This window comes from Hyalella azteca, unplaced genomic scaffold (genome assembly GCF_000764305.2).
Source record: "Hyalella azteca isolate HAZT.00-mixed unplaced genomic scaffold, Hazt_2.0.2 contig10642, whole genome shotgun sequence".
NCBI classification, from domain to species: domain Eukaryota; kingdom Metazoa; phylum Arthropoda; class Malacostraca; order Amphipoda; family Hyalellidae; genus Hyalella; species Hyalella azteca.
This window is the reverse complement of record NW_025940673.1, coordinates 28703-43500: the sequence shown is the minus strand read 5'-3', so window position 1 is coordinate 43500 and position 14798 is coordinate 28703. Positions and strand designations below refer to the sequence as shown.

Sequence of the window (14798 nt, the reverse complement as noted above, 5' to 3'; positions counted from 1 at the left end):
ATGAATAACCAATAGAGGCATAAATGCCAAGTCCCGTGAATGGTAATCAGTGGCCGATGGATGATCCTCGCGCTGAATTATGCATGAAGCATCTGCATAATGCTGGCCGAACCATCTGCATTACGCTGGCCGAGCCATCTGCATAACGTTGGCCGAGCCATCTGCATAACGCTGGCCGCGCCATCGGCATAACGTTGACCAAGCCATCTGCATAACGTTGGCTGCGCCATCTGCATAATGCTGGCCGCGCCATCTGCATAACGCTGGCCGCGCCATCTGCATAACGCTGGCCGAGCCATCTGCATAACGCTGGCCAAGCAACCTGTGTGATTCAACGTGCTTGTACTCTCTTCGACATGACTCAACACGATTCAATCTTCGACATGACTCAACACGATTCAACGCGACGTGAATGCACTTGATTCATTTACATGCACTATTATTACCAATGCGATCGAGATTTTCAAGCCTGTTATTGACTGGCGGGCCACACGAGGCGCTACCCATCATTAAGTTGAACAGCGACAAGCGCGGCACAATTATCATGTTTAGAGATGGTGGGGGAAATTTTTCACCATTCATTGAATTTCTACTTGTTAAACTGAATTTATTTATGCGTAATGTTTGAGTAATATTAAGAGTAGTTTAGGGTAAGTTTTCTTAGAGAATTTTGTTGGCATAGAACTGGAAACCAGTCCGGCCGTGATTGAGTAGAGTTCGTACAGACGTACGTTGAAGGGTAGAGTTGCTCTACAACTGACGAACCCTTTTAGTGCATATACATTGACGCCGTCATACTGTTCATCAACGCCGTTCACAATCAATCCATAAGTCAAATGTCTACCTTGAACTTTGCTGTATACCTTAGTTTGGTGTGCCCTATATAGTTTCATTTTGGTGAGTTGCATATTGCTTACTTTAATTTAATTTTGTATGCCTCAGTCATAAATTATTTCAAACCATCAAGCTCCATATCGTATTAAACATTTAAATTTCCACATGATCAAAATAAGATTTGACGGCATTGACGTAAGCTGTATTATTATTACTGGCTCTTGCCGGCAATCAATTACTTTATCTTCACTCAAAGCAATCTTATTTCCTAAACTTTATTTAACTATTTAATTCCATAAGCATTCATCTTACACTGATTTCACCTCATTTATATTTATGTATTTGCTCTGCTAAAAGTCTAATGGTAGAAGTGTAAAGTGATTTAAATTCTTATTGCTCAAATGTATAATTGAGAATTATTAAACTATGCTGTTAGATGTCATTTCGTCATTTATTTATCCCATCATCATTATGTTGCAGTATCACCCTGCTAAGGTGATTGAAAACTACAAATGACAAAATCAAAATCCTAAACCCAATACATTGCAACTTAAAAATCAGCAATAAATCTATTTCCTCTACATTATTAACTAACTAAACTATCTGGAGAAAATTAATGACAGAATTGTGTAAACTTTCTTCCGTCGTCTGCCTGAAGATTTATGAAGGCGCCTTCTGTCTTCCTCGCTCAGCAGTAAATATCGCCAAACAGAATAGTGACGCAGAGCGACGTAAGTGGTGCCGCTGTGTTGCGTAAATGGTGATGATGGGCAGCGAAAATGGAGACGCTAGGCGGCGAAATGGTGACGCTGGGCAGTAGAAATGGTGGCGCTGGGCAATAAGAATAGTGATGTTGAGCAGCGTAAATCATGACCGTGCATCTGAATTGCTGGGAGAGGTTGCGGTGCTGCAATTTACGATGTCGTATTCAGTGTTTTCATATGCTACTAAAACATCCTTATCAATTTATACCAAGTTCACGGTCAGAAGTTTATTTAATTACTCGTTTATGGAGGATGGATTACAATTGATAATCAAGTTGCTCCTGGAAACAACGTAGCAGGTATTTAGTGTTTTTCACTTCCAGAGTTTTTTCATTTCCCTTCACAACCTGCGAGATAAAAACATAAGCAGATAAATAATGGAATTATTACATCTTTCCGAAATATAATTGTACATGAATTGTTCTTTCCTATGAATTGGATATGAATGGTTCTTTCCTATGAATTGTTCATGAATTGTTCTTTCCTATGAATTGGATATGCATGGTTCTTCCCTATGAATTGTATATGAATTGTTCTTTCCTATGAATTGGATATGCATGGTTCTTTCCTATGAATTGTATATGAATTGTTCTTTCCTATGCACTGAAACTAGTGAAGATTATTGTCAATTTAACACAAAGCAACTCTAATCGCCTTCTGTAACGCAGCTATTATCAGTCAATATGCCATTACACCACATGTGTGAATTTTTCGCGTTATTAATAATGTATTTTACCAAAATGCCAGTGATAGACCGTTGATCAACAACTTAAATAAACGTAAACGGAATCTTAAAGCTCCTTTTCTTGGCAGCTTGAGAGTACCAAGTAATGATAATTAGAATACAATTCCACTTGACAACGAAGCTAATCAAATATGTCCGTGATTTCCAATTAGACCGGAAGCCGGTGGCCGGTTGAATGTAGCCCATCTGCATATCCGGACCAGCGCTGCCCGTCCGGTGAATGGTCCGGGAAATGTCACAAAACGGAGACAAGCGCGCAGGTTTTGTCGTCGTAAAGGTCAAGACTCGAGGAATGTGATGTGGTGACTTGTACAGGACGGGATTGCTTGCCGGCCATCAAAACTGTCGTAAATGTCAACTTGGAGAAGCAAGCCGCAGCGTGGGAGACTAGCCTTCAATTACATACTCTTTATGAATACTCGTGCAGGCATAGATAGCTGTCACAGATATATGTGTACCAATACTTACAATATTTTAACATGCATCATTTCATATTTTTACGGCGGCCAGCATCTCCAGCGGCCATATTTTCAAAACTCGCTAAGTGAACGTATATATAAGTACTTACGCTCTATTTTCTTGTCTATGATTGATGGATTTTGCTTGAAAGGCCGTCAATGATTGGCGGATGAACTTACGATATCTTAACTTTTTTTGAAAGTATAGGCCCAGGGCGTAACTCGAGATTCTAAACAAAACTATCCGCTTTAATAACCCGTATCCGCTAGAACCCGTATAGGTTCATCGCACTTCTCGCAGTTCAACCGGGACAGGAGAATGAAGACGATTGCACATCAAGCTTCCATTCAACAACGAAAAGAACAACAATGTGAGTATGAACTGAAGTCAGGTCTAGACATCGGATTCAGGTTTAGACTTCGGATCGTCAGGTCTAAACTTCGGATTCAGATCTAGACTTCCAAGGTCTCTCTTTCTGCATGAGAAATAAAAAACTGATTTATACAAATGGTTCGCGCCTCAAACTTCTCACTAAAACCTAATAAAAATTTCACATTTGTTCTATACAAGTTAAACTTCACATGTAAAAGTTCAAGGTCATGTAATAAAGAACAGCAGTATTGGCCCTACTTTTGAAATATCAAATGATAATTGATATTTTGACACCGATGAGTACACCACACCAGTAGACACGTATTCATGAACCGAATGACATAGGTAATAGAAGCTATTCCGCATTTCAGGCTCAGTCCGGCAACATTGCGCGGACGTCTGATTCGTTAAGCTGAAATACATCAATATAGAAAACTTCAATATACGGTGTATTTCCCTATTCCACATGATCAAGGTTGAAGACTGACTTTGAATACGAAAAATAACCAATCTGAAAGAGGGGATAGATTTTTATGGATAACAAAATGTTCAATGACATAAATTCACAATGAAAACCTTCCTATTGCTGATCCCGTAAAATATTATAATTAATGGAATACGGAAGTGGAAGCCAGGTTATCATCGGTCTAAAAATGGCGTGAAACTAGCGACAGAAATTTATAATATGTTAATATAAATCATATAACGGCACTAATAATTATGTTAAGGATACATTTTTTCGCGCCTCGATTCTAGATTGCACATTAGATTTTCAACGCGGTTCAACAATGACCACCAGTGCACATAAACGCTGGTTCCCGGATTATGAAATTTTTTTCTGGATATTATCTGCGTGACGACAGGTAGAATAATTATTCTTACCCTCTACCAGGGTGGAGTATACCCTCTAGAATTCCACTTTATAATCAATCTTCACTAAATAAGCTCATGCAATGCAATATTCTGCCGTGTGTTTTCATGCGTGTGCCTCTGTTGCTCTCAAGCAATCACAGGCTGGCACGCAATGAAAATTTTCCTTCAGCGACCACATACGCTGCAATGACAATCATTTTATTGGCTCAAGAGTGGCAAGTGGTTCTTCAGCCAATTATTTATATATTATGATAATTGAATAGCCCAAAAATTGAATTTATATATTATGATAATTGAATAACACTAGTCTAACTAATTGTTCACTGCACTATCTTTTTCCTTCAACGTTTTGGGTGGCACCAACTATGCTACTTCTTAACTGATTGTATAAAGTTATTATAAAAATACGATTCACTAATATTCAGATTTCAAACATTTTTGTTAACCGTACCAATTAATCAGTAATTAAAATCTTCACATTGGTTTTTGAAGCTTGTTACTGTCAATCTCCCGGTTTAAGAACTTTGAATTTAAATTTTGTGTTACCGAATCACTGCCTATTAACAACTGTCACCGTATCCGCTTATTTATCGATCAATAACAACTGATCCTATAACATCAATGTAACTTCGTACGATCGTTATCGCTCAAGCATGCTTTAGATTCGCTTAAAATAGCAAGTCTCCGCTGAATACGGACAACCTTCATCCCTGCCCTAAATTTTTAATCGGTTGTTATAACGATTTTCTCCGCTGTTATCAGTAGTTAGAAATTATCAGTGTAGTTTTCTAGCCGTGCCTCTTAAAAGTTAACTAAAATCTTTGACTTCAGAGTCGCCTTACAACCTTCCACGGACAAAGACTCCGCCTTGAGACCAACTTCCTGTCAAATATTAATAACATGAGTAGCTAGTGATCAATGGTTAAACATATTAAGCTCATATAATGCCTGTGAAAATATATCGTTAGATGTCGACCAACCGATGTCGCGGGGCGATCATAAAGTATGGTCTACATCATACTTCTTGTTCATGCCAGTGTGGCAGTGCTTTTACTATATTTATCCACACAAATCAACATTTCCCATGGTCAAAAGTGTGAAAAAGATATTATTGGACAGCATTTGCGTTAATATTTAATTTTAATAACACGAGCTGTCATAGCTTTAATTGAAGCGCAAATGAAAAAGTATTAATCATTATCGCATTTTTATCTCATTTTTAACATGTACTCATCATACAAAATTATCGATGAGCTGAAAATCATCAAGCACCTCTGCGTGCTTTATCAAAAGACGTTTGCTGTAGATGGCCACCTATAATCTGGCCACCTATGATTCAAATTAAAACTTTATTAACATTCAAAGTATAATTCAAGCCAATCCGAACTCAACCCGACCAAGAGGCCTACAAATGGGACTCCATTCAACCTGCGTATTGCTGCACCCGGCGCCCCGAGCAAAGCTCTAAATTTTCTATAGATTATTAATTTATCATAGTTCGTTCTAGTGCTTGGTTGGTAGAAGCATTTTGTTGGGAGAACAGCTGAAACATCAGCTGCAGCAACACCTGTTGAAGTAACAGGTGCATCAATGGTAGTAAACACAGATGTTGATGCAACATCTTGCATCAACATCAGCTGATGAATGAAGAGAAGCTACAGCTGAAAAAAGACAGCTGAAGCACTTGTTGCTGCAGCAATATCTACTTCTTCCGTTTAAACATCAGGTGCAGCACCTGCCGCTGCTGCACCTGCTGCTGCTGACACGACAGGTGAAGAGCCTGTTGCTGCAGCTGGTCAAACAGCAGCAGCAGGTGCAGCGCTCCAGTTGGCTGCGCGCGAGGATCTCGTGCCGGCGACGTCTTTTTTGTCGTTGCTGTTGTTGTCGTTGTTGTCATTGTCGTTGCTGTTGTTATCTTTGCTCTTGTAGTCTTTGCCGTTGTAGTTTTTTCTGCTGTTGTTGTCGTTATCGTTGTTTTTGTCGTTGTCGTTATGTTTGTCGTTGTTATCGTTTTCGTTGTTTTTGTCGTCGTCGTCGTCGTCATTGCCGTCGTTGTCGTTGTTGTTGTCGTTGTCGTTGCAGTCGTTGTCGTTGCTTTTGTTGTTGTCGTTGTTGTCGTTGATGTTCCGACATATCGTATTCATGGCGGCTGCTGTTGTTACTCACGTTGTCTTAACTTCGTCGTTGCAGTTCGCGTGCATTTAATGTGTTTTAAATTCAAATGAAATTCGGTGATGGACATTTATTGGCAGCATCTCAACCGTGAACAATTATTTGTTGACAATACCGTTATAGCTAACGTACGCATCAATTTGTTTATTGTTCAGTTGTATTATTAATTCATCCTATTGTATTGGTATCTATTGTATTATTTATTGGCTTGAATATCTCTATATCTATAGGAAGTCCATGATTGGAATTATAGCTCAATATATGGCCTTATTTTGACATCGATTGATTACAAATATTGATCCAAACGTTAACATTTTCAGGGTATAATTGTTGAAATTGTTCCAGTATAATCGCTGATGTTTCGAAAGTAATATTGTTGAAATCGTTCCAATATAATCGTTGATGTTTCTTAAGTAATGTGTTGAAATCGTTCCAGTATCGTTTCTATGTTATTGCGACTGAAACCGATCAGGATTATTGTTAAACTTTCTATGATATCATTATCAACATCACTTCACTGTTATAGTTTCAATCGTTGTATTGTTAACCATCTTTTAATTTTCATGGTATTATTGTTATAGTTGATATTCGTGTGTTGTCGACGTAGGGTCGACGCACGGTTCTCATCGTCTCGTCTGAACCGTTAATTTTACGCCGTTTTTTATGAAGTATTATATATGTTATTAGACTCCGCGATTTCCAATAAAATTAATATTCAAACGTACATAAATTTATCTAAGGTTTTTCATTCGTTTCATCGGTCATGTTATTATAAATGTTGATGCTGTGGTTTGGTTCTGGTTGATAACAATGTTGAAGCAGATGTTCAGATGCATGATATCAACTATGATAACACGAGTTGGGTTTCGTCAACTATGAATGTGGAACGTTCGTCAGTAAACTTAAATCTGTATATTAGCAATTAATTATCGAATAACAAAAAAGCTGATCTACGAATTTGTTGCATTAATTAATAATCATTAAATAAATTACTTGAACTTTCATGATTTATCTTCATATGGTCGTTATCAATACTGCACCTCGATATTAATTATTAATACAGCAATTGAAGTTTAAACTTCTGCAGGTTTTAGCAAATTAGCAATTACTGGATGATATCCTCCTTAATAATGAACATCAGGCCGATATTCTTCTTAATAATGAACATCAGGCCGATATCCTCCTTAATAATGAACATCAGGCCGATATCCTCCTTAATAATGGACAACAGGCCGATATCCTCCTTAATAATGGACATCAGGCCGATGTCCCCTTTAATAATGAACATCAGGCCGATATCCTCCTTAATAATGGACATCAGGCCGATATCCTCCTTAATTACTTGCCAAAATAAGTAGGCCTACCAGCGGAAGTCGGCCTATGTTGGCGCCTAATTTATCGCGCAAATTTTGTTTCATGCAAAAATGTTTTCTTTGTTTGGGCGCCGCTTGAGCGGCCACCGCTTCAGCGACCAACAAAGATCAGGAAATTATCTGGATTTTTAGTTTTGGATATTTGATAAATTATGAAGCTTTGAAATTATAGTTGGGTTTTGCTAGGCCGGTCATAACCTCTCATAAATTACATTTTTATGTGCTCGAAGAATTCAATACGAGCGGGAAAATAAAATACAGCGAATATGGGAACGTGTTTTTAATTAAATGCATTCAAATTTAAGATGGTCAAATTCTCATAGAAATTTAATTTAAAATACTTAAGCTAGCTTACATTTTAAATTTTAAATTCAATACGAGGTGGAAAATAAAATACAGCAAATATGGGAACGTTGTTTTAATCAAATGCATTCAAATTTAAGATCGTCTAATTCTCATAGGAATTTAATTTAAAATACTTAAGCTAGCTTACATTTTAAATTTTATTATACAACGTCTTCGAAATAAGAAGCATAATTTATGAAATTTAAATGTCTGGTAATAGTCAGTGATATTATCAAAGAAAACAATAGATGTTTAAATGATGTTTGCGAATTTTACGCTGAAATAATAATTGATGTATGGAAAAATTTATAAACTTTGATATAGAACGTGTAATATTAAATATTATATGTGGGCCTTTCGTAAAACACGATGCGAGTGTAAGAAATCGTGTAGGTATGGTATGGGGATCATCTAGGTATAGGATGGGGATCGTCTAGGTATCGTGGGGGATCTTATAGGTAACGTGTGGGATGGTCTAGGTATCGTGGGGGATCGTCTAGGTATCGTGTGGGGATCGTCTAGGTATCGTATGGGGATCGTCTAGGTATCTGGAGGGATCGTCCAGGTATCGTGTAGGGATCGTCTAGGTATCGTATGGGGATCGTCTAGTTACCGCCGGTATAGCGGATCTTGACTTTGTCTTATATTTTTTTTCGCAAAAAAATAACGATAAAAAACGCAGAGTTTCCGGCCAATGGGGGACGAGCGTTCCTCGCTCACGCCCCCCGTCGGGGGTCACGCCCCCCATCGCTGCAATCTTATTGGTTCGTCAACAACCAATCACAATAAAGCTGTTGACCCCCACGTCTGCTATTGGTCCATCCCCAGCCAATGGGAGGAGAGGCGCCCCCTTCTCTCTCTTCCTCTCTACTTTCTCTCTCTCTCTTTGTATCCGCCCCCCTCCCCCCTTCACCAAATATTGCGATGTTCCTTCATTATTCATCTCTTCATATTCTCTTATTCATGACGTATATCTCGCTCCAGGCCCCCTTCCTCAGTATACCTATACAGGTATACATATACCTATTCCTATTCCTATACCTATACCTATACCTATACCTATACCTATACTGGTGTATTTAGGCAGAAGATTTTCTCTTATGCAAGTTTGATTGAAGACCAGAGCATGCTTTTTATTAACAATCTTCTTGTTCGTTTTTTCAATGAGTCGAACTAAATTTCTTGCTGGCGTCGGGAGATCGAAAAGCAGGTTTCCGAATGACTATACCTATACCTATACCTATACATATACCTATACCTATACCTATACAGTGCAACCTATAGTATCCGTTCTATTTTTATGAAGCTCTACTCATTCACGTTCATTATATACCACTGCGCTCATTCATCTAAATTGTACAACGCTGTTCATTCATCCTAATAATGCTCGTATAACTTTATCAGTTTACCCTAGTGACCTAACTGTACTCATGCACCTTGATTAAACATTTCATTTATTCATTTATTCATTAATTCAACCTTAAAGATCATATACATGAAAAAATATAACTCAGTACTCACTGCGGTGAGTGACAGAGAGCGCATTATCTCGTCGACGAAAACTTGAGGTCACGGACGGACGGACGGACGGACGGACAGACAGACAGACGGACGGACGGACATGGCGAGCACAATAGTGCACTTTTTTCCATATATGAGAAAATGAGCTAAAAATACCTCTTCACTCAGCACTGCTTGATATATCCATTCCTCTTTTCTCGTATATCATCCCTGCTCATCACATATACCTCAGCTATGACAAATGGAAGGTATACATAATGAAGAAGGTATTCCAGTAATGAGGTGCATTCCTGAGAAGGTATTCCTGAAAGAAGGCATTACTGTAAGAAGGTATCACTGAAAGAAGGTATTACTGAAAAAAGGTATTACTGTAAGAAGGTATTACTGAAAGAAGGTATTACTGTAAGAAGGTATCACTGAAAGAAGGTATTACTGTAAGAAGGTATTACTGTAAGAAGGTATTACTGTAAGAAGGTATTACTGTAAGAAGGTATTACTGTAAGAAGGTATTACTGTAAGAAGGTATTACTGTAAGAAGGTATTACTGTAAGAAGGTATTACTGTAAGAAGGTATTACTGTAAGAAGGTATTACTGTAAGAAGGTATTACTGTAAGAAGGTATTACTGTAAGAAGGTATTACTGTAAGAAGGTATTNATAATAAGTTTTCATAAGTAATAAGTTTTCAGGTCTTGATAATAAGTTTTCATAAGTAATAAGTTTTCATAAGTAATAAGTTTTCAGGTCTTGATAATAAGTTTTCATAAGTAATAAGTTTTCATAAGTAATAAGTTTTCAGGTCTTGATAATAAGTTTTCATAAGTAATAAGTTTTCATAAGTAATAAGTTTTCAGGTCTTGATAATAAGTTTTCATAAGTAATAAGTTTTCATAAGTAATAGGTTTTCAGGTCTTGACGCAATGTTACTGCTCCGTTCGAGGCACGCGTTATGGCAGACGACACGCCGTCATTAATGCGTGCCTTACATAACAGAAATTATCTCATGAAATTTTTTCAGGCTTTGGATTTTTCCAAGCATTAAATTTATGGTGCTTTGAAAAAAAATTTTTGTGTAACAAGGAATATTAGATGTTTTTTATTCATTTATTCATATCAATGACACTTTTTTTTCTATCTCCATTGAACAATTTAATACTATATACAAAACGTAACAAATGAAAAGTTGCTAAAACCCCACAACTATGATATATAAAGTTTAATTTTTTATTCCTTAACAAATCAGTTTTGAGACAGAAACAAAGAGCTTGCATTACATTCTTAAAATCTATTGTTGTTAAAGTCCTTTTATTCATTGTTTTATGTATTCATTTCCATGTTAAGTTTTCACATGTTAGCACACGCTTGCCGCCGTGTTCGTATCACTTATTGCAGGCCGATAGATTTAACATATATTATAAACTCATATTATTTGTCAAACTCATATTATAAATTATATTATAATAAGTGACACGAACTTATATAATACACGAATAATATAATATAAAGTATATTATAAAGTATTTTACTGCCGCGCTAAGGTGTTAATATCAGGACGCTGTGAACGCGAAGTTCTTTTAATATGAAAGTTCTTCGTCGCTGACACACTATAAGCTCAGTTTGAGACTTAACTTAAGCTTGATTTTGATTTAGTTTAAACCTTTCACTGACCTCTTCGAGCTGTCGTGAAGGATAACAAGAAGTATTGAAAAATATATTCTCATATGAAGGATACGAGCTTCACATAACCTTACGCACGAACAGATTTCAACTGTGCGTATCAGTCCGTGTGAGACAGGAAGATCGAAAATGTCGACATGGGCGTTCAGGGTAGCCAGAAATGCGTACTAATCTTAGTTGTTGATTTTCGCTGTAAGCCTGAGATGGTTCAACAGTTTATTAGGGCCTAGAAAGTGTTATCTTATTTCAAGTATTTTAAGTATTTATTTGAGTGCAGTGGGAGTGTCAGGAGGCAATATTAAGTACCACCTGACTAATAATATATGTTCAACCTGATGACAGGATATTGTTGACTAAGTGAGTGAGGGACAAGGAAAGACACTTCTCTATACAGAACTTAACTTGATACGGGGTGGTTTGAAGTAAGAAATTAATTGCAGAGGTAGAGAACAATACACCGCTACGACCATCAGGAGGGAGTAATTATAACCAAGTGCTGCATATAGCGGCGATCATACTAACTAATTGGAGGGGACTTATTATAAGGTGCCCAGCCGTTTTATATAGACTACTTCCGCCCACTTGTGTGGTCTGCTTACGTGATGTTGTCCAGACGCTGACTCAGTGTCTAGTACTCTTCCGTATCTAGCGAATATTTCGTCTCTGTTACAGATGATATAAACTTATAATACAATTATAATAAATAGAATGAGACGCCTGACCGACACCGGACGGGGACGACAAGCTTAAGTCAAATCTGTGACGGGAATACCTCTAGAGTAATCCAGACAAAAAAAGTGGCATTTGTTATGCGGGTTCGTTAAACTGGTTCCGTAAACTGTTCACCAACAAGGTGATCTCAGGACGATTAACAGTGTTTGGGATCAAGGTAGCCCTGATGACTGTCATAAATGGATAAAGATCTGATAGGAGCTCGCTAAGACAGAAGAAATTGACAGTATTTGGGACCAAGGTAGCCCTATAGTTTGTAGCTGCGGCGGCTGGTATAGTTTGTAGCTGTGACCGCTGGTATAGTTTGTAGCTGCGGCGGCTGGTATAGTCTGTAGCTGTGACCACTGGTATAGTTTGTAGCTGCAGCGGCTGGTATAGTTTGTAGCTGCAGCGGCTGGTATAGTTTGTAGCGGCGACCGCTGGTATAGTTTGTAGCTGCGGCTGCTGGTATAGTTTGTAGCTGTGACCACTGGTATAGTTTGTAGCTGCAGCGGCTGGTATAGTTTGTAGCTGCGGCGGCTGGTATAGTTTGTAGCTGCGACCGCTGGTATAGTTTGTAGCTGCGGCGGCTGGTATAGTTTGTAATTGCGACCGCTGGTATAGTTTGTAGCTGCGACCGCTGGTATAGTTTGCAGCTGCAGTCGCTGGTTTAGTTTTCACAGTGTTTTTGGGCGTATTGAATCATCAATTTAAACCTATGCTCGTGTATCTGTATATCTATTATCTTCTGATATTGTCTTTAGTAATTATCTAATAAATATTCATAATAGATTGATAATAGATAATTATCTAAAGATATTGCCATGAGCTAGAAATTTACTCACGAGAATTATTTTAACAGCTAGTGAATTCTCTGAAATTTCCACATGACTTCCTATATGAAAGTTTTTTTCCCGCATGTATTAACTGCAAGAACTCTTCTCTAGTCCCTAACACCGAAAGCTGTACATCACACTATAGTCGCCACCTTCTCTTCCGACAATCTCAGCATCTGACTGGTCCGAACTTTAATTCATTTTAAATGAATAGGAATATTGGAAGACGGTCATTTTAATCCTCGCTGATCTTGCGCATGTAGAGAGGCGCGTTAGAATAAAGAAAGGTCCCGTGAGGCCACCCGCGATAAGCGCGCAATAAGTTTGCCGTCGTTATAGAGGCCATTAACATTACAATGATATACAATATTGTATAAAATACAGTAAAAAATACGGACAATACAATGATATACAATATTGTATAAATACACTAAAAAATACGGACAATACAATTATATACAATATTGTATGCAATACAATTCGATAATACGGACAATGGAATGATGTACAATATTGTATATTATTTCTGTTGACGTTCACAAACACTAGCCTTGTAAATCTAGAATAGGATGTTCCCTATTAAAACAATAACCTAAGCTTGAAAGTTTCCCTGAATAAATTTAGTGTTCTCTGCCCTTGCCTTCACCGAGTAGCTTATTTGTTTTCTATGTAACTGTCCTGAATATTACACACAAATACGAGAGCAAGATATCGCATTTGAAAGATTCTGATATTCCTAAATATTTCATGTATATATTTGTGTCGCATTTGTATTTCAAGATCAATAAAATTGATAGCAGTTTGATGGAAGTATTTTCAATTTTCTGATATCTATAAGCCAGGACAAGTTCATGTGAAGAAGAAAGCGCAATATTTCACTGATTTTCTGACGATACCTCTGGCAGCTATGGCCGATAACGGGTTAATGGCGGCCATTTACGTACCGTTAACGACATTAACGGTCACACTTAACATAACGCAAATGATCTTAATCGCTCGTGAGCAATCAATTTGAGCTGATATTGGTCAGTCCGTGACTGCACACTGCGTCACCCCTACTGAAAATCAAGGGCTGGCAGTCGTCGGCCAGTAGCACAATGTGCCACAAAACCCGGTTTACGCGGGGATTTGCTTACCTTTATTCGTTAATTTCAGCCATAATATTATGTGGACTGAATTTAGTTCGATGAAAGCCTTGTTTTTTTCAACAAAAGTAGAATTTCAAATTTAATGTTTAATTGCATATAACATTTACGAGTAATTAACTTAATTGACCGAGAAGTAAGACTCAGATATATATTTTTGCAGATTATTTGAACAACGCATGATGCCAGTCTTTAAATGATCATCATTATGCAATGTTAGCTACTGATACATCAGCCCAGGTAAATCGAACAAACCATCGCGTGATGATCAAAGCATCATTGCATGATGATCATCCTGGCATGTCCATCGATTTTCACATCGTAACATGGTGTCTCGTGACAGCTGTGCATGTTTCCGATCATCGTCAGTCTTATTGTTTCCGCACGTGATTGCGCTAGAATTATCATGCATTTCTTTGCATTACCTCGTATTATTTTGCACAACCTTACATAATTGTTATGTAAGGCTTGCCATCTTCTCGCATTACATTACATTACCTCGTCTTGTATCCAATTAACTAGCGTAATCTCGTATTACCTCGCATTACGAACCTAAGAACCATATAGTTGAATTTTATTTGCAACTTTGAGAAGTAACATAACTGAGAACAAATAGTCCAATGCATGGCATTAATTGGACAAGATCGTACTAAAGGCTGAGAGAAAACAACTTCTATTGTGTAAGTGATCATGTAACTTCTATTGCGGTCACACTGATGAAATTCCTGTATAGGTATGCATCCTCTATATCAGCACCCAACAATGATGTTGAACTTGATGAAGCAAGCTCATGCAGCTGACTCGGCCTCAAAAGCCTTCCGCAAATGTCCATCTGCATCATTTATGTCACTTCTGCTCTTTTCGTGATGTCGATGAGGTTTAGAATTAAAACTTTTATTTTAATTAAAAAATCATCAACGCCAAAGAGAAAATTAGTTCTTATTCCATCAGAGGCTAAATTCTTCATAGACG

General features: G+C 37.6%; 1 protein-coding gene across 1 annotated transcript; it reads right to left on the bottom strand.

Annotated features, from left to right (window-relative positions):
* Positions 1-5843: 5843 nt before the first annotated feature.
* LOC108683297 (putative uncharacterized protein DDB_G0277057) lies at positions 5844-6191 on the bottom strand. Its single transcript, XM_018172599.1, has one exon. The coding sequence runs from the start codon at positions 6189-6191 to the stop codon at positions 5844-5846; it is 348 nt and encodes a 115-aa protein (XP_018028088.1).
* Between the last annotated feature and the right edge of the window lie 8607 nt (positions 6192-14798).